Source organism: Mercenaria mercenaria, chromosome 2 (assembly GCF_021730395.1).
Source record: "Mercenaria mercenaria strain notata chromosome 2, MADL_Memer_1, whole genome shotgun sequence".
NCBI classification, from domain to species: Eukaryota; Metazoa; Mollusca; class Bivalvia; order Venerida; family Veneridae; genus Mercenaria; species Mercenaria mercenaria.
The window spans coordinates 81,967,479-81,988,794 of NC_069362.1; the positions used below are offsets into that span (position 1 = coordinate 81,967,479).

The window sequence follows — 21,316 nt, forward strand, 5'->3', positions numbered from 1 at the left end:
ATAAGTCTATGTAAAACTTGGGACCCCCAGGGTGGGGCCTCTTTTCACCCAAAGGTAATAATTCAATTCTTTGAACAATTTTGAAAGGGGACCACCCAAGGATCATTCCTGTGATGTTTGGTGTAAATCTGCCCAGTGAATTTCAAGATTTTTTTTAGAAAATGTTGACGGACGGACAACGCACGACGGACACTGAGTGGTCACAAAAGCTCACCACGAGCCTTTGGCTCAGGTGAGCTAAAAATGTCACAAACATAGAACTCATGGGCCCTGGGTTTGTATTTTTTCTTTACTGTACCTGACAAGGAAGACATGCCTTACTTCCATAAAGACTGTCTAATCTGGTACTTCACTTACAGGTTATATTAATGCAACTGGTTACAGCAAATTATATACAGCTACCATCAGTTGAACTGTTATTCAAGAATAACTTATGACAACTTAAGACTTTCATCCACTCTAAAACTCTCCAAATTCCTCGCTAACCTTATATATTCATTTTCTGTTGGTAACTCAATTATTAACCATGCCCGCATGCAGATTTCTGACTAAACCACAAATACCCTACAAAATATGGATTAGTTATGTCTTGTTGTTTTTCTCTGTATATTTTGGTATCCTGTAAGTAATATACTGGATATGTTCTGGCACTATCTAAGTTTTATCATATTCATTAATGAAAACAAGGCTTTCATTAAATGCATATGCAGAAATACTGGATTTACCGTAGCAAAGCTGAGGATTTATCTCACAGAAGCAAAAATAGAAGAGCCTTATCAAAACATAATACCAGGATATCTGTCCCAATCATGCCAGTCAATTAACCTTTTGTCATCAACAATTAAAGATTTTCCTGTCTAAACAACTACCAGCAAGCAATTCTTGTTTGCTTACAACATGAAAGCAAATATTCCATGTTTTCTCCTATGCATAGGACTGGGGTAAAGATGACTTTAACTTCACTCCCAACACTAACAAATTTTAATGGAACAAGATAATGGTATGCATGCCTTGGATGTAGCTGCATAAAAAATATTTTACAGTCAATAAGGAAACTGCAAATTATTCAAACAAGGAAGTCATTACAGTCTGCATTTATTAGCACTTAAAACATAATCTGTCTTTATGACAGAGACATGTAAAACAGGGCTTACAACTAATTAGTCTACATACAAGTCCTGCAGGAAATCCAACTATTCATTTAAAGAAACTTAAATTACTTATCAAAGGCTTCAAAGTGCTAAACTGCAAAAAATTGATTAACAAAAATTCAGTCAACATTTTTTGGAGAATATAATGGACAAAATTTATAAATAATAATATGTAAAGGACCATAACATTATCAACATACATTCAGGTGGAAAATGCATTATGATATGCAATTATTATAGATACACTGCTCCAATCAACATTAATTGTAGAGGTGTTGGTACAAAAGAAACTTTAGAGTAGTGGAACCATTACTACATCCTGTATTTTCTAGTTGATTACATATTCTCCAGAATGGTGTGATTTCAGCATTTTCAAAAAAAACCCCCAAAAACAAGAGAGCCATGATGGCTCTAGTCGCTCACCTGAAGTTCAGAGCTTAAACTGGCTTGAGATTGTGCAACTTTGGAAGAGGACCATAATATGCCCCAGGTGTTGGAAGTTTCATAGACAGCAGAAGTTAATTACAGACATTAGTGTGACAGATGAACAGTACTTAAAAATTAAGTGGAAAACACACACAGACAAACAGAGCAGACTGAGGGCATTTTGGAAGGATTCTTTTTAATGGTTCTACATTTACCTCTAACTTCCCCTCAACATGGTCAAGTACCCTCATTTGCATAAAACTGTGAGAAGAACTAATAATTATGCTACAGATCTAGTTGATGAAGATACATCAGGGGTTTATGAGAAGAAGTTGTTTCAATATAATTCTATATTTAGCTCCAGCACCCCCATTTTAGCAACTATGGGAGACGACTTATATTGATGCTGACAATCGAGTCTGATGAAGATCCATCCAGCAGTTCATAAAAAGTTGTTTCAAGGTATTTCTATTTTTAGCTCTAGTGGCCTCTAAAAGTGGCCAAGTGCTTCCATTTGACCAATTTTGGGATAGAACGTACAATGATGCTACAGACCAAGTTTGATATCCGTCAAGCAGTTCATGAGAGGTAATTTAAAGTTGTTTTTTTCTCTCTATTTTTAGCTCTGGCAGCCCCTATAAGAGGCCAAGTTGAAACATTTGAACAACTTGATAGAGGAACAGACCAGGCTGGTATTGACAAAGTTTGATGAAATTCTGACAAATAGTTTCAAAAGACAATAACAGACAATATAATTATATAAATATACATATATTCAAAGCAGAAAAGTAGATAGCAAAGACTTGAACTGGCAGATTAAGGGAAGCCTATGTGTTCTTACCTCTGGGAGTATTAAAAAGCAATACCAAAGAAAAGATTACCTCTGATTCTGTGTTACATCCAAAAAATGCAAAGTGTGGATCTATGTCAAGATCTTCATTTCCGAGGCAACACTGTAGACTGTTCCAATCACTACCTTCACTTGAAGGTACTCCAAGCATGTACCCATAATGAGACAGAGGAACAGTCTGCTCTAGGCTCAAACCTGCCCAGTCTTTCAAGGTACACTCCTCGTAGTCCAAAAAATGGGTTTTACTGGACACATTACTTTTTTCATTAAAGTCAATGTTTTCTCTTGGTTTAGACAATGATTCGTTCACAACAGAACTGTAGCGCACATCAGTCTGCATGGTTATTATGGTTGTATATCTTGGCTATATCTACTGTATCAGTACCTTAAATCGTCAAGGTGATAAAACACATACCAAATCTTCCCATTTCCTTTCTTGAAAGCATGTTCATTCCAAAAACAATTTTTTTCAGAGAGTAAGATCATTTTAACAGAAACCAATCAAATTAATTCATACAAATAACACTTTTTAACTTAATCTAACAGAAAAAAGAACAAAAGAAAACCTATAAAAGTTTTGCCTTGTTGCATGACATGTAGCACTAACAATGACTTTTGTCTTTAACATCAAAGAGTCAATTTCGTTAAGACATTATTTGTCCAATACAAGAATAGAAACTCCTCATAATTTCACCACTAATCGTATGGCTTAGCAAGAGAGCCAGTACACAATTATATCTATCACTCATCTACCAATCACAGCTTATGTTAGCAAATTACATTGTGTGTGCAAAAACTAGCCAACCTAAACATCTGAGACAAAATTAAAGTACTCTTCAATTACTCTTTGTGACCCCCCAATCCCACCACTTTTTTTCCCCTGTTTGAATTTCTGTCAAACATATCTCAAAAATTATTTGACCCAGAGTCATCAAACCTCAAAAGACTCACAGGATTGTTATTCAGTACGGGACGTTGTGAACCTGGTGTTATAATTTGGATCTTATACCGCCAGACCAGAATTACGGTCCTTGACATAATAAAGCTGGCCTAAGTTCGTATTGTTTGTATCTCAAGAAGTATTTTACCTGCGATCATGAAACATCATTGGAATATTATTCAGCATGTGAAGTTGTCCATCTGGGGTTTTGTTAGAGATATTACTCCGTCAGACCAGAGTTACGGCCCTTGACTTTGTAAAAAATTTGCATAAAAGGCCATAAAGGTTTGTGTTGCATATATCTCACAAGGTATTTTACCTATGATCATGAAACATCATTGAAATATTATTCAGCATGCGAAGTTGTGCACCTGGTATTTTGTTCCGGATTTCTGTCAGTATTTAAAGACTAGAGTCATTGCCCTTCATTTTCAAAAAGATGCATGAAGGGCAAACAAATTTGTGTCACATGTATCTCAGAAAGTATTTGAATTAAGAGTCGTAAGGACATAGGACAATGAAAATCATAAGTTATCTACTATTTATCATTGTGAGGAGTTGTTATTGTTTGTGAATGGCAAGTTTATCCCTGAACCGGTTAACCTTGTAAAAGTCCTATCAATATATTTACAAGAGCACTGCAAGGCGGAGCAATATACGCCCAAAGGTATGACCTTTGACCCTATAAGAGCGATCTTAACCTTGAAGCGAGCCATCCAAAACTAACAATTTGTTGTAACAAGCTGAACCAACTGTTTCAATGGTACTGTTAGAATGCCTTCATGTTACTGTACCATAATTAGGAACATTCTTTATTCTAATTTACAGTAAAACAAAATGTATTAACCTTATTTGTTCACTAAAGAAAAGCACTGGAATATATACACATATCCAATGCAGACTTGACAGCCATTTAATATGAATATATAATAAACTGTCTTTGAGAATAACAGCAGTGAAAGCACAATTCTTGTCTGACATTCAAGCATAATATTTGAATGATTTAAGAGAACTGGCCACATAAATATTATGCTTTGACATTTACAAAACGGTTATCTTGTACATTTCATTTCTCAAGAACATTTATGTAAGAAACTTATTTCCCTTATTATTAACTTGATAATGAGAACATTGAACACATGGTATTTAAAGTAAGGGAGATAACAGTGTCTGTATAAAGAGAGGTAACTGTGTAGAAAGGGAGGAAACTGAAATCCACTGTATCATAATCCTGTTGACTATTTCAGAATGTGTAACAGACAAGCTGTTAGCTTCCATCAATCGTGTAACAAGGTAATTCTGACAGAACAGATGCCTGACCACAGTTATTTACCAAACTTTACATGCATGCAACAGGTGTAATCACAGAAAACAATCATATAACCATTATATATATATCAACAATATTCTGCTAGTGATAAGTTTTTAGTTTTTCATTTAATGCAAGTTAAAAAATATTTTAAATATAAGTTACAGCTTACCCTTTCCTCCAAAATGCAGAGGTTACCACTACAGAATACAGTCAGTCTTTAAATGGGATGTAAGAGCAATTTTATAGGCATGCAAGTCAAGGTCAATGGGTATACTCTAGGAACATACTTTTATATATCAAATGATGCTAATAATAAACTTCCAAAATACCACAAAACTGCCCCACAAAAGTGCTTCCAACAGATAATTCATAATGATAAGCAAAGAGGCTTTTTACCAATCTTATATATACAATTACTGGCTGCAGCAACTGGCTAAAATGCTAAATGAAAATCTCTCTTAAATTTTCTAAAATCATTACAATCCTCTAGTGTTCTAACATATCACATGGAAAGTAAAAGAAGCAATTTAAAATGACTCTTAACACTAAAAAAACTTCATAATGGATGGGATAAATTATCTTCAAAGGGTCCCAGTAGAGAACTATCCAAATAAACCTATCAACATCAGACAACAAACTGCTAATAGCCTCAAAACTATTTTCAGGAAATTAACATGCCAGGGAAAGAAAAGGGTTTAGGCCTGGATGGCCTTTTCTCTGTAATTGAACATTTCAGGCAAGCCATGAAGATGATATTCAGGGACACTAAAAATGCAAAGAGTTTTAATTGCTTTCAATCAACTCAACCTTTTTGGATTTACTCAGGAAAGGAAAGGGTTTCTGTAAAAATGTTTGTTTGTTTGAGTTCAGCATTGTTTTTCAACAGAATTTCAGTGTTATAATGGCAAGCTGTTGACACCTTTCCAGTGTTCTGGATTCTTCATCAATACTAACCAGTTCCCTGCATATAAATTCCAACTTCTCCACACAAATCAGAGGCAGAGGATAAATAATTTCAGGCAAAAAATGTCTTCCATCAAAACATCACAAAGAACATGCTTTGTCTAGAGATCAACCCCCATCGCAACCCCTCCCATACACTCCCTACAATCTATAGATCTGCGCTCTCCCTATTAAGCTACGCAGGTGGGCTCTGGTTTAAATATGAGTCTTCAGACTCTTACACTAAAAGGAGAAGAGTGATATTTCCAGGAACTCAACCCCTCAGGCAAGAAGAGTTTTACCTACACATTTCATCATGAAAACAGTTTTAAATCTGACTGCTATTTTCAGGAATTCAACATCTCAGGTAGCCAATAACTTATGTTTCAAAGGTTTGCTGCAAACATCAACTTTTTCGATATTATGCTTAATGACACTAAATAAATCCACAAATATAGTCACTATGTCTTCTTGATGAAATAAAATTCTGATGAGAAATACAAGTTTACTTCAAACAGTAAAATCGAACATTGGAGAGAACAGAAAGTTCCCACTATATCCATAAGTTATAAAACCACCTTGTAACAAAGATCTGACATTTTAAACATTTAAACAGATTTGCTCATTATAATTCTTATACAACACTTAAAGGTTCATTTGATCAAAAGATGTGAAGGAACTTGTAAAACTGGTATGGCAAGGTATAAAATCATGACAGACATCTTTTCCTTTTTCACAGGTATTTGGACATTAATGGGCAGGTAAAATCTGAAAGAGTTTTTAAACTCTTTTATTTTTAAACAGATAGTTTGCCTAACAATTCAATTTGCCATTAGTGATGTCTTTATTAAAATCCACTTCTTTATACATTCCTTATATTAGATTTTTCAAAACTAAACTAATCAAGTATTCAAGAATCTTTTTTCTTATGTACCTCAACCTGAATCTTTTACATTCAGCAACACTTTCATTTTCCTGTACTTAAAACACTTACCATAGTGTTGTTTTCAAAGTACTTTCATTTTTCCTAGCTTACCAAAATAGAATGCTCTAAGAATGATAAAAGGCACATCATGGTAGGGTTTGTTTGTTTTTTTTTTCTAGAAAAAGTCATTAACAGATCAAACCCTTAAGATTTATATATTTATATCAATAGTAAACTAGAGATGTTTTTGAGAAAAGCGCATGTCTCCCACAACTGCCCCTATGAAAAATGTGTAGTGTCTCAAGATGGTTTAGATGAGTGGATCCAATTAGATGGTCTGGACGAGTGGATCCAATCAGTAATTCAAGGGCCATACTTCAAAAGTGCCTGGGCGGAATGGCTAGTTATCAAACTTGGCCGAAGTCTTATGGTCAAACACATTTTGTTCAAGTTTGGTGAAGATCGGATGAGAAATGTTCAACTTAGAGAGCGGACAAGAGTAAAAAGGCTGATTTTTCGGTGATTCAAGGGCCGTAACTCCAAAATTCCTGGAACGATTTGGCTAGTATTCGAACTTGGCCAAGGTCTCATGGTCAAACATATTTTGTTCAAGTTTGGTGAAGATCGAATGAGAAGTGTTGGACTTAGAGTGCGGACAAGAGTAAAAAGGCCGATTTTTGGTAATTCAAGGGCCAAAACTCCAATACGCCTGGACCGATTTGGCTAGTTATTGAATTTGGCCGAGGTCTTATGGTCAAACATATTTTGTTTAAGTTTGGTGAAAATCGGATGAGAAATGTTCGTCTTAGAGTGCGGGCAAGCTTTGTGACAGACAGACACACACACTGACACACACACATACAGACTGGAGTAAATCAATATGTCTCCCACACCACTGTGTGGTGGGAGACATAATTGTATAACGTTTTTTTTTTTTTTGGTCAAATTTTGTAAGTAACACGCATATAATAAATTTAAAACAAACATCATGACCTATACTTTTTACTAGCGATTTAAGTTCATTCTTTAGTCAACAAACAAGCAAAATGTCAGAAATTCTGTTTACTAGAAGAAAACTGTGAGATGTGCCTTTAAGTATATGTTTCAATTCAATTCAATAGTTTAGTCACATTTAATGAAAATCAAACTTATTTTATATACCTTACCTATTGTGTTTTCTGCATTACACAGAACTCTATATAGTAGGCGCTTCCGAGTGCAGTTATATGTATTAAGTAATGGCATTCATAGCTTTTATCTTACCTTGAGTGCAGTTATAGGTATTAATGGCATTCATAGCTTTTATCTTACCTTGAGTGCAGTTACAGGTATTAATGGCATTCATAGCTTTTATCTTACCTCGAGTGCAGTTACAGGTATTAAGTAATGTCATTCATAGCTTTTACCTTACCTTAGGTGCAGTTACAGATATTAAGTAATGTCATTCATAGCTTTTATCTTACCTTGAGTGCAGTTACAGGTATTAATGGCATTCATAGCTTTTATCTTACCTTGAGTGCAGTTACAGGTATTAATGGCATTCATAGCTTTTATCTTACCTCGAGTGCAGTTACAGGTATTAAGTAATGTCATTCATAGCTTTTACCTTACCTTAGGTGCAGTTACAGATATTAAGTAATGTCATTCATAGCTTTTATCTTACCTTGAGTGCAGTTACAGGTATTAAGTAACGTCATTCATAGCTTTTATTTTACCTTGAGTGCAGTTACAGGTATTAAGTAACGTCATTCATAGCTTTTATCTTACCTTGAGTTTTCTACGTGCATTGAATTTCTTCAAGCAGTCGACAGTCTCCTGCCTATGTACAGCAGCAGCAACACGCTCACGTTGCTGAAAAGAGAAACGGCACTATTTAACTATGTATTCCTAAAATGTGCAAAAGCATTCACATTATATTCTACCACTTGCTTTTACTTATTTCAATCATATGTTGTGACAATTCTTCAAACATATCATTATCTGTGAATGTTGTGTTTAATACTTCAACCAATTCCTTTATATTTTCTCGATAAATATCAGACTGTGTCTGAAGTGAGTTTCGAAACAGGATATATATCAAGTGAACGAGACATTAAGACAGTTTCAGAGTCAGTATAAGTTGACACTAAGTCTTCTCACTCCCACTAAGTTATTATCTCTTCATTCAAAACTCTAGCATTTCAGGATGTTACATCAGTTCATTCCGTGACTGTGTTTTTGCCAATCAATGCATAATAACATGACTGCATTAATCATTATTACATGACTCCTAATAAAATATATAAATCACCAGCCCATAGTTTGTGTCTATTGTTCAACATTAAAGTTTGCAGGGCTAAAGTCAAATGCTGAAGAAAAAAATGAATTTATTTCTAATGCCATGTAATAAAACAATTATTGAATGTCTTGTCGGTCAATATGTGTACAATAAAATTATACAATATCTGTTTCCTGTAGTAGCTAAATGGACATTAACTAATTTAACTCAATCACTGTTCAATTCTGATAATATTTACAATTTAAAATTTAAACACATTACATCTAATATTAATGTATTGTTTACATGATAAAAAAAACATAACATTCAACAGTGCTATATCGGTTAGAATAGCAGTACAACAGTGGAAAGAAAAGACAACATGCAAAATGAATGCAATAATTATATATAGTATCATACTTACTCCTACCCAAATTATATTGTAACATTAACTGCATTTCAGACTATGACCACGTTTTAACAGTCTTGATGCCTACGAGGATTGCAAAAAGCCTGCCAAATTTTAATTGAAATGATTAATTAGATTGTACTTAATAATAACATTGATGACCCATGTTAGTAGAATGAATAACTTGAGTTTATGCTATTAAACATCACTATACATTATAACCTATACTTACATTCCATTTAGTCATTTTTAAATATAGAAGTTGCCCCTAGATTTATGTCATTTTTTTTCAAAAATTCAGAGAAAATTTTCATTTGTTAGTAGTTGTGAATTAAGAAAAAACACTTATGCAGAGTTTTGTCAATTAGAACAAATTATTTTTGTTTGTTTGTTTGTTTTGGGTTTAACGCCGTTTTTCAACAGTATTTCAGTCATGTAACGGCGGGCAGTTAACCTAACCAGTGTTCCTGGATTCTGTACCAGTACAAACCTGTTCTCTGCAAGTAACTGCCAACTTCCCCACATGAATCAGAGGTGGAGGACTAATGATTTCAGACACAATGTCGTTTATCAAATAGTGACAGAGAACATATGCCCCGCCCGAGGATCGAACTCGCGATCACGCGATCTGTAGACCGACGCTCTACCTACTGAGCTAAGCGGGCGGGTCACAAATTATTTAAAAACCCTGTTGTTTTAAGAACTAAGATACTATGATCTGAGCCTGAAACATGCTGGTTGATTTGTTTGTTTGTTTTGGGTTTAACGTCGTTTTTCAACAGTATTTCAGACATGTAACAGCCGGCAGTTAACCTAACCACTGTTCCTGGATTCTGTACCAGTACAAACCTGTTCTCTGCAAGTAACTGCCAACTTCCCCACATGAATGATCAGAGGTGGAGGACAAATGATTTCAGACACAATGTCTTTTATCAAATCATCACGGAGAACATAAGCACCGCCCGGGATCGAACTCGTGACCCTGCGATCTGTAGACCAACGCTCTCTGAGCTAAGTGGGCGGGACATGCTGGTTGAAGTCTGTATGAATAGTTTCAGCAAAATCACCTTATAAATGAAGCAGTACCATCACATGCTTCAAATTTGAAATAACACATGTCTTTTTGTTACCAGTAATAGAGTATATAGTTTTACTAAATGTCAAAGTTTATCACTTGCATTTATATCAAACATTGCGAATTAATTAAGTATTCAATCTTAAAGCTGAATGAAAACTGTTTATCTATTCATTTTTCTAGCTTGTTCATGCTGGCAACAACATTTGGTCCTGTTTTAACATGTCAAGAATGATTGTCATATAGAACTGTTGACTAAAATATTCAAGTGTTCCTGCTGAGAATGGCTGGAATAAAAATTATGTCTTTTAAGTTACAGAGATATGTACGAGTATTTAAGTTGTTAAGTTATACATTTGTATTACACTATTACACAATTAATTCCAAATTTAGAAAATTTAAAGCATACTTTTATTTTCAAGTGTAAGTGAAAAGCAAATATTTTTAGTTTGTTGCTATTTTAGGCCATTTGAATAATAAACACTGTTAAATTAATAACACTCAAGTCAGCTGAAGTGGTCCTACCCATTTGACAATCTCTTATCAATTTATCATTCTAACATATTAGACTGGCTTCTATTGACACTGAATACTTATTAGCATTTTCCCCCTCTCTATAGGGTTTAGTGATATGGAATGTATTACCATTTTAATGCTAGATTTTTTTTTTCTGAAATCAATGCTATAAGCTTTCTTTGTACTTTCTTCGCATTGGCAAAATTTACATTATTTTCAAGCATAGACAACCTATTTAACTATGATAATTTTTATTAATGGTTCTTTTTGTATTGAAGTCTCTACTATTTTATTTATAAATAGAAAAAAGCATATACCTATAATAGCTCATTTTACAGCAACTTTTTTCTCATTATGCTCCTTTTATGTATTTTGCTTTCATGAACGAAAGGCATTAAGGAAGAAATTTTCTTCATTTTTACGCAAACATAAATAGCGGCAGCCAGTGAGAATTAGTACTACAATATAATTTTGGTGGCATTTAAGGCATGTTGAACACGTTTTGGCACACAGTTCATTTTTTCATTCTCTCCTTTCAATAGACCTTGAAATGTATGAAATTACCCATAAAACAAGAGCTGTCTGTTGACAGTGCGCTCGACTATTTGAGGAATTGATGGAAGCATGTGGTTAAAATATTACCAGAAGATTTCAGGCAAAAGAAATGAATAGATAAGATAAACAATGTACCTGCATTTGTGGATTTGGATAAGTCTTGCACTATATAGCAAAGTGTGACCATGATGGTAAGCAAGTGTTCAAAGTTTAGACAAAATATGGAATGGTATGCGAAACTTAACTAATTTCTATGTCAAAAAGGGCCATAACTGAGCCAAAGTCTTTGCCCTAGTTAAGTAGTCTTGCCTACATATGTAGACTATGATGGTAAACAAGTGGTCAAAGTTTCAAAAACATATGATAAACAGGCTAGGCTGGTATGAAAATCTTAACTGATTTCCGTGTCCAAAAAGGGCCATAATTCAGCCAAAAGAATGACAGAGTTATGTACTCCTGCCTACAGATAGAAGTCATGATGATAAACAAGAGCTCAAAGTATCAAAGCCACATGTCAAATAGTTTTAACAAAACGTGGACTTGTACCAAAATTGTACCAAGTTCCGAGTCCAAAAATGCTATAATTCAGCAAAATAGTTGTCAGAGTTATGTACTCTTGCCTACTGACAGAGACTGTTGTAACAAACAAGTGATAAAAGTTTCAAAGCCATATGTTAAACACTTTAAAGCCATATGTCAAACACTTTACACAAAATGTGAACAGGTACGAAAAATTAAAAAAGATTTGTAAGTTAAAAGGGGCCATAATTCAGCCAAAATCCTTGAGAGAGTTATGATTTTTTTGTTTTTGTTTTTTTTTTGTTTGGGTTTAACGCCGTTTTTCAACAGTATTTCAGTCATGTAACGGCGGGCAGTTAACCTAACCAGTGTTCCTGGATTCTGTACCAGTACAAACCTGTTCTCCGCAAGTAAATGCCAATTTCCCCACATGAATCAGAGGTGGAGGACTAATGATTTCAGACACAATGTCGTTTACCAAACAGTCACGAAGAACATACGCCCCGCCCAAGGATCGAACTCACGACCCCGCGATCCGTAGACCGACGCTCTACCTACTGAGCTAAGCGGGCGGGCTTTGATAGAGTTATGAATTCTTGCCTAAAAATGGACATTGGTACACAAGTGTTGAAAGTTTCAAAGCTTTATCTCAAAAGACTGTCAAAATGTGGACTGGTCTAGGTGTGATGCTGACGCCAACACCGACACCGTGGTAAGTAGGATAGCTCTACTTATTATTCGAATAGTCAAGATAAAAACTGTTTTTGCTTGCAACTGGCATACAATACTTGATCAGATATATTTCGGACACATATTGCAGCCTTTTGTAAACAAAAGGTAAACAACAGTTGTTATTAAAAAACTGTAAAACATTTTTTTGGCTGCCCAAAGAACAAAATACTACTTTAATATCAAGAAAAGACAAATCTTAATGCATTACAAACCTCTCTCAGTCAAAGCTCTAAAATAAGAAAACCTGTAAAAAGTATACATTTGCTAAAGTTAATATAGTTAACCATCGATCACTTACTGGAATAATAACTACTGTGCCCATACGATCATCTTTTACGACACATGTTCAAATCTTTACAATATTTAACTGCTAATCCTTTTAACTTCACTAGCACCCGTATGTCCAATCAAGTTAAACAATAATTCCAACTTCAAGACAAAACTAAACCACGAGATATGTCTTTAAAATACCTTATCTGTACATTTCTACAAAGTTCTAAATTTAAATTTTGACAATGCAAAAATATTTCAGTGACCACAGTGTAAATAAACACAATTTAACTCTAGCTGTGAAATTTTTAATACTGCTTTTCTTTGTGTCCTATTTTACAATATATATTTGTACAGTATACTGTATACACATACAGATCTCTTTTAACCCAATCTTTGCAAGACAAAATGACCCCTCTCAATACTACTGAACCTTCCATCTTTCATCGTTAATTGACTATAAAGTTAAATAAAAATAGTTTTGTTCATTGGTAGTTTTTGTTAATCGGCAGGGATAATTTGATAGATGACAAATCAGCTATTCGTCAATAAACCAATCAATCTATATTAGTGCCCTCATTATTATATAAAATACTTCTGTAAAAATGTATAAAGAATTAACTATGTTAAAAGACAAGAGCATTTCTCCCTAATTTTAAGGTGATCACATTTTGCTATAAAGATTTATTTGTGTTTAGCTGGAATACCTTGAAATGAATGTTAGCAAAAATACTTTCCTCTATTAGAAATAATCATTTTTGTTTTTCATACTTATATAATCCTTGCCTAGAAGATAAAATATCACTAAATTTTAATTGATTAAAACATAAACAATTCAAGTCTTTCCTTTCCATGTTGTGTGCAGTAAACTAACTTTAACCTAGCACTGTTTTTCATACACAACAGTATCTTGATAAAAATATCAATACATAAAATAATCAAGATTACCTTTCCTAATCACCAAAGCAGTATAAACAAAAAAAATGCATTTACAATGTCTTAAAAAACAATCCAACTTCCTCTTTAAAAAAAAGATTAATTACTGAACAATATCACATTTATATGATTGTAAAGATTTTCCTTCAACATTAATTAAGATAACCTTACAGAATCAATACATGTTATCATAACCCTGAAAAAGAACAGACCTGTTAATAACATATTTATTCATCTAGGGAACAAGCAGCATGGTTTCTTTAAATGTTTATCTAAACTGTATGCATATCACATATTTATAACAACAGAAATACATTCATGGCCATTGCAGTTTTTTGTTACCTTTCCATGCATAAAGGGGACCTAACTTTGGGTAAAGAAAGGGAGGTAATTATAAAGCATAATTTTTCTACTGGTCAAAAATTTCTGAAAAATGAAAAAGCAATTACACAACATTACTAGAAGACTTTCTATTTCTACAAAAAATATCTTAGCCACTTTGAGAAGAAACCTTTAACACTAAAATCATCTGAATATGTATTAACAATTATCTATCCTTCGATGTAAAAAAATTTCACAGTCATTACATAAACAAAAACATTGGTGAACAGATGGATGCTCCCCAAAATCTGCATATCAAAAGAACAAAAGTTGAATTTACTGACTGGGCACATATAGTTTACCGATGTTGAATGATCGAAGGGCAATATCTCACTGAAAACTCATTCCAACGGATAATGAAGAAATATGTGCACCTCCTCTTGAGAGCGAAGCTCCCACAAATTCCAGGCAGTGGTTGCTCAGAAATACTCCTGACTATGATGGCGCTATAGTTTACTAATGTTGACTAATCAAAGGGCAAATCAGTGAAAAATCATCTAACCAAAACACGGAGACAATATGCGTATCTCCTCTTGATAGTGAACCTTCCTATGAATTATGGCTAAATTCCAACCAGTGGTTGCTCAAGAAATACTTCAGACAAGAATTGTACTACCATTGAATAATCAAAGGGCAATAACTCGATATAAAATAATCCTACCAGAACATGAAAATAACATGTGCATCTCCTCTTAAGAGTGAAGCTTCCTATAAAGTTTCACTAAATTCCAACCGGTGGTTGCTGAAAAATACTCCGGACAAGAATTGTACTTACAGTGAAACACCGCTCGCTCGAGGTCGCAAGGGGATGAGCAAACTGCTTGAGTTATCCATGGTTTCGAGCGACCCAAACATTGACTAACATACGAAGAAAAATTGAAGTTCTATTGTATCAACTGTCATCGGGACCAGAGAAAACGGTGATGCGTAATATTAACAAACCTGTGACATTAAAAAAACGTATCACAAACGTCATCTATGATGTAATAAGTAATAACATACTTGCTTTAATCTAAAGCAAACAGTAATTGATCAATATCAATAAAACTTTTCTCTAACCTTTCATCAAAAATTAATCTCGTTATCAGATCAAATATAACGATAAACAAACATTTAAGATAGTCGGGGAATATACAACGCAATTTTCACGGCGTGCGAAAATTTTTAATTAACCGATACATTCTGATCGCCGAAGCTGCGAAAATTTTTGACACCTCTGCTCGAGTTAGCCAGAAGCAACAAAGAGTAAATTAATACACAGGGACCAGGTGTCATGCTCGAGCGAGCCATGGTAATTTCACATAGAAAATAGAAGGAAATCGGCCGGGACCACATGAACTGCTCGAGGGAGCCCGAGTGCTCGAGTCATCGATGCTCGAGCGAGCGGTGTTTCACTGTAGTATACTTTTGTTGAATAATCAAAGGGCAACTACTCTGAAAAATCATCCAACCGGAACACAGGATAATATGCGCATCTCCTCTTAAAGAGTGAAGCTTCCAATGAAGTTTCACTAAATTCAAACCAGTGGCTGCTGAGAAATACCTTGGACAAGAATTGTACTATTGTATACTGTTGCTGAATAATCAAAGGGCAATAACTGGGTGAAAAATCAAGACAAGAATTGTACTATAGTAGTATACTGTTGAATAATTAAAAGGCAATAAGTCTGTGAAAATCATCTGACTGGAATACGAAAACAATATGCAAATCTACTCTTGATAGTTCCTATGAAGTTTCCCTAAATTCCAACCAGTGGTTGTTGAGAAATACTCCGGACAAGAAATGTGGGATGGATGGATGAAGCCATGACTATATGCTTCCCCTTCGAGGAGCATAAAAAAATTTCACATCATATCAACATTTAATAAATCAAATTAAAAACAAATCCCAATATTTAAATCATTCCTAGAATAACTATGCAGCTCCTAATTTAAACTAAACCTCAAATCTTATAATATTTTGTATAAAAGTATTGTAGTTTTTGTATCATGTTTTCAGTTGACTAATGTTATTGCATTACAAACCAGAAAGTGACCCCAATGGGAGGAGAAAACATGGAACAGATGGTCAGAAATAGAAAGTCTTTGAGTCTGCATGCCAGTATGTCACTATGGTATTAAGGTAAAATAGAGACCATTTGAAGCTTTCTCTAGAGGCCTGGTATACTTCAGTTGTATATACATCAAATAGTTTTTGTATAGTCATATGTGTCAAACACAAGAAGTTTTGCTGCTGTATCAATAAGACCACAGAGTATTTCAAAATCAAATATATTAAACATATTAACTTTTTACTGAAATTTTGGTCAAACATTTCAGGACACTGATGCCAGATTTCTTTTAATATTTCGCACACCTTAAATATTTTATCACCCTAATATCCTAGTCAACCTACAGAAACAGCTAGATCACCCCTACCAAGTGTTTAGGATCATAACTGAACATATAAAAATTGTAAATGTTAATTAAACCCGTTACATGCTTGGCTCTTTACAAAACAGTGTTAGTATCCAATAAAACCAATTTATGTCAAGAAAATTTACTGAACGCTTGAACAAAGTTCTGCAAGAATTTGCTTAGTATACCGCCTTACTGAGATTTTTAGTTCTATAAATTTGCTTTTGAATCAATTTGCTGTTACTGTTGCTGTAAACTGCATATTTCAAATTTTTCCACATTACAAACTGCTAAGGAAAGAAGTTGCCCACGTCCACATAGCACACCTCCCACCCCTCACCACCCTCTGAAAAAAAAACTGGAAGTTATCTATATTAAAATATAAATGTTCAGTTATAATCCACAACACTATCATTGCACTAAAGAACCATCATCATTTTGGCTAAAGAAAGTCAATTTTTTTCCAAAACAATTGCTCAAATGCTATCAATTCATTATGAATTAACCCCCCATATAAACTCATTGGACGATGTAACTATCACAGAAAAAAATGGGGAATAAATCTACCATTAAAATAATTGCCTATCTATAAAATTAAAATACTAGGTGCATTTTCCCCTTCGCTTAACTTTTAGAAACACCTTCACACTAAAATATTCCCTACTGGTGTAAAAGCTGAAATATTTTCATGAAAATACAGGGTATAGAAAATAAAACAATTATTACTGTATCCCAATTTTTTCCCCTAATATCAAAGACTTGCAGAAAATTATAGAGACAGTTTGAAAACAAAATGCATTCCTGTTTCAACTCATCCAAAAAGATAATAATTTGTAAAATTGCAGATGATTATAATATTTCAATAAAGGTGCAAAGTGGAAATGTTTTACATCATACAAGATTACATATTTAAACTGTGGCATGAATGAAAAAAAAAAAAAAAAGAACTCACAGGTATTAAAACTAGCTAGAGTGGGGGCAATCACTACATTAAGACAGTGAATTTAATGAACACGTTGGTATAAACTTAGGAAAATAACGCCACAAAGGAAGCTAAAGAAATGTGTAAAAAAAAAAAAAAAATAGGGAAAATTAAACAAGAGTTTGTTAATTAGATGGTTCATTAAAATCATAACACAGAATTAAACCAATGAAAGCATTTGACATGTTACATAGTATCAAACAGCGCATGATTTTTGACCTAAGAGTAACAAAATAAGTATCTACATTTTTTCTTCTAAAACTTGACTAGCAAATCTACAAACAGGCACTCAAACTTGCACAGAACACATTTAATTCAAATTTATTAATTTTATTTCTAGACTTAATCTAGCAGCATATTAAACTAGCAATCAAGAACTGGAGTATTTTTCGTTTCATTTCATTCTGGATATGCTTTTTGAACACAATTTTTGGCTAGCTATGACTAAATATACCAGGCGGTACTTCCTATGCAAAAGTATAAAAAGTTTCTCATGAAGAAAAGCAACATAATAAAGCTAATGCACAGAATTCCCTGAAATTTTCATCTTTGACTACGACTTTATTATTCAGGTGGCTACAGTATCTTACACTACTTCTGTCACCCCATGTTACATCATCTACATTTATTATAAAGTTTACCCTGCTGGAAACTGTAATTTGGACCTATTTCTACCAAAAATATTATATTTGCTCAGAACCTGTCTCAAACAGTGAAGAAAACTTTTTTTAGTTTTAAACTGTAGCTAGAGTTGCATTTGAAAAAGTAAATGTCTCCATGTATCATTTCACTTCAATGGAAAGGTAGATGGATATGCCATCTATACACTCTCATTACCACAAACATTTGTGCCAAATTAAATGAAAATTTTAAACAGGTTAAAAACTATTGCACAGACACAATAAAATTGATCTCTAAGTATGACCTTGACCTTGAACCAACATCAGTGAAAGTTGCGTTCTGCACATTGTCTCATTATGGCAAACAATTGTGCCACATTCATTTAAAGTATTGAATAAATATAAAGCCAACACAATCAGCTTTAAACTATGTAACCAAGTTATTTTTCATGTCTTCCTCCCTTATACATTATTCTAAGGCTAAATATGTATACCCAGGAATAAATGTAGATACTGGATGAAAATTTCAGAGAATTATGTTGTTGAAATCATAATCTGTTCAGTATGTCTCAAACATAATAGGAAAGGCAACAAAAAGATACTGGTTACTGTTGGCATAACAACAGGTTGCCAAGGAAACCATTCATATTGCTATGCAACAGGATCATGATCTTGACACAATCTATGAGTTTATATGGGGTAGTTCACCTACCTACGTACCAATGTGTCCCAATCCTTCAGTAAAACAAGGAGTAAAGTGTAAGAATTTTGGTCGGAGAAATAATATATCTGACCAGAAATAACTCTGCAAAACTAATGCTGCTATTCACAGTACTGGTTACCTCCCTTCGTTATATGTGTTTCTAAGAAACTAATTTGGTCTCCAACGCCAAACCTCATATATACAATTTATCATAGTGATGTATTTAATTCTTTAATTTAAAAACTAATGCTATTTGGAGATTGTCTGTACTCCAATAAATAGCTAATTATCAGAATAAATGGAAAACAAGCGTTCCTAAATTACCTCAGGAAAAGAAAATTTTCTGCTAACAAATGGACACTTTGCAGAGTTATTCTGGTCATATACACACACATACATAATGACAAACAATGGACAACAATGTGCATACTGGACCAGATTCTGGAAACAGGGGCAGGTAAGCTTAAAACTGTCTAAAAACATGTTTTAGTGCAAGAGATAATATTGCAAACCCACCATGCGGTCGATCATGGATGTCACTCATTTTTGACAAGGTTAGATTAAAACTTGCAACCTCGGAGACCTACAGAACAGTGACTCTTTAGCACTGACTGTTACAAAGTCATTAAATTGAAATTATATATACCTGATTAAAAAAAGATTTGCAATAAATCTACAAAAGGCTATCTGTTGAAAAAAATATAATTTATCTACTAATCACTTCATTATTTGAAATAGGATCAAATGAAATACGATACTGTCTGATGAAAATTTCTACATTATAAATTCTGTCAGTGTTTAAATCTGACTGTAAAGTTGATGTTTTTGACCCTCACATGACTGCTGTGATAAAAGAGATGCTATATTCTATGCCTTGGTCAGGGAGAAAAATTCATACAGATTTAACAATAAATTTCAGTGCTTGACATATATATATATATATATAAGGGGGAAGGGAAAAGTACTACAAGCATGTGCAGAACTAGAAATCCGCGCCCTAAATATTTGCTCATTCACACCCATGACCCACACTATGTTACTGCAGAAAAATGGGGGTTTCAGGCCTTTAAACAAGGGACACACTAGAAAAATGTGCATGATGATGCAAAAATCTAAATATAGGGGTTCAAAAGGGGGGAAAAGAAGGGTGTTGGGGTCTGTAATTATGTATAAAAAAATCCCAAACTGTCAAAAAGCAGGCAAAATTGACAACAGAGCCACGTTATAAACAAAGATATAACAATAGACAACACATGTACAGAATAGTTGTTTTCAAGATTATCATAAAAAAATTGATTACATACTAAGCTACAAAACATAATATTGCCGCAAAGCATTCTGATTGTACCTTTTATCTTAATGAAAGAAAAGAGTTTATATAAATATATATTTACAATAGCTTCACTATCTATACAATTATAAGAAAAAATAGACGAAGGAAGTATGTTAAAATACGGTCAGAATTAATTAATCTCACATGAATCGCTTGAAAATGTACACCATATTCCACTACACGAAAGAAAGTTTTAAGAAAGCAAAAATACTTTTATTTCTGAATATTTTGAAGTGTCACACGGAGGTAACACTTCCGATCTGAAAGCAAAAATATCCCCTCTAGTATTTGACTCATACAGATGGAGTTTGCAGTGAAAGTAAAATATTATTCTGAATTTTTCTACTTCTGCTTAAAACCAGTATTGCTTTTATACAGTTACTTCCCCTGGGCAATACCAGCATCAAGTCTATCAACAAATAATAACTTATACTCTACATGCCACAAAATTCTGATGTCAGAACAGAAACAAATAAAAAAAAATTATTTTCTTTAAACAAAAACGGGATCTGGTTAACAGGTGTACATAATCAATTCTGTCCTAAAAACACCAAAAACTGTAAATTTTCTCTAAGAAATAAACAGGTAGAAGTCCTCATAGTGCTATATTTGAACATTATGCAGTTTGTTCCGACTGTAGGTTTGGGGATCAGGCGAGTATAAAAGGCATGCTGGGAAGGACTTACACAGATCCAGGGGTGTTTGAGCGCTTCCTGTGCTGTGATTCGCTTGGATGGGTTCACCGTCAGCATACTATTTATGAGGTTTTTCGCTTCTGGTGTAACTGTGTCCCATTCTGGTGATGGGTACTGCACAACAAGAAAAAAAGCATTAAATCTACATGAAAAAAGAAAAATATGCTCACAATTAATATTTATATAAATCCATTTTAAGACAGGCAAATAAACAGATTTCAACTAATAATGAAAAACTATGCTATGGAAATGCAAATTTGAGTTGACTTAGTTGAGAGTGGTTTTCGAGTTTTTAGTGTAAAACTGAATCACTGTAAAATCATTTAATTTCGTGGGCATGGAATTTTCTGGGTTTTGGCCAAAACGGCAATTTCGTGGGGATATGAATTC

General features: G+C 33.8%; 1 protein-coding gene across 14 annotated transcripts in view; it reads right to left on the reverse strand.

Moving 5' to 3' along the window:
- LOC123564429 (calcium/calmodulin-dependent protein kinase type II delta chain-like) overlaps positions 1-21,316 on the reverse strand; it is a 173,560-nt gene that overhangs the window by 48,086 nt on the left and 104,158 nt on the right. For 11 of the 14 annotated variants that reach the window (XM_045358016.2, XM_045358014.2, XM_045358009.2 and 8 more), the window contains exons 10-12: positions 20,918-21,040; positions 18,916-18,930; positions 8,314-8,397 (exon numbers count right to left, since the gene is read on the reverse strand). In XM_045358016.2, coding sequence (XP_045213951.1) covers positions 8,314-8,397; positions 18,916-18,930; positions 20,918-21,040 — 222 coding nt within the window. The remainder of the gene's footprint in view (positions 1-8,313; positions 8,398-18,915; positions 18,931-20,917; positions 21,041-21,316) is intronic. The other 3 variants (XM_045358017.2, XM_045358010.2, XM_053537059.1) reach the window with 1 other exon arrangement.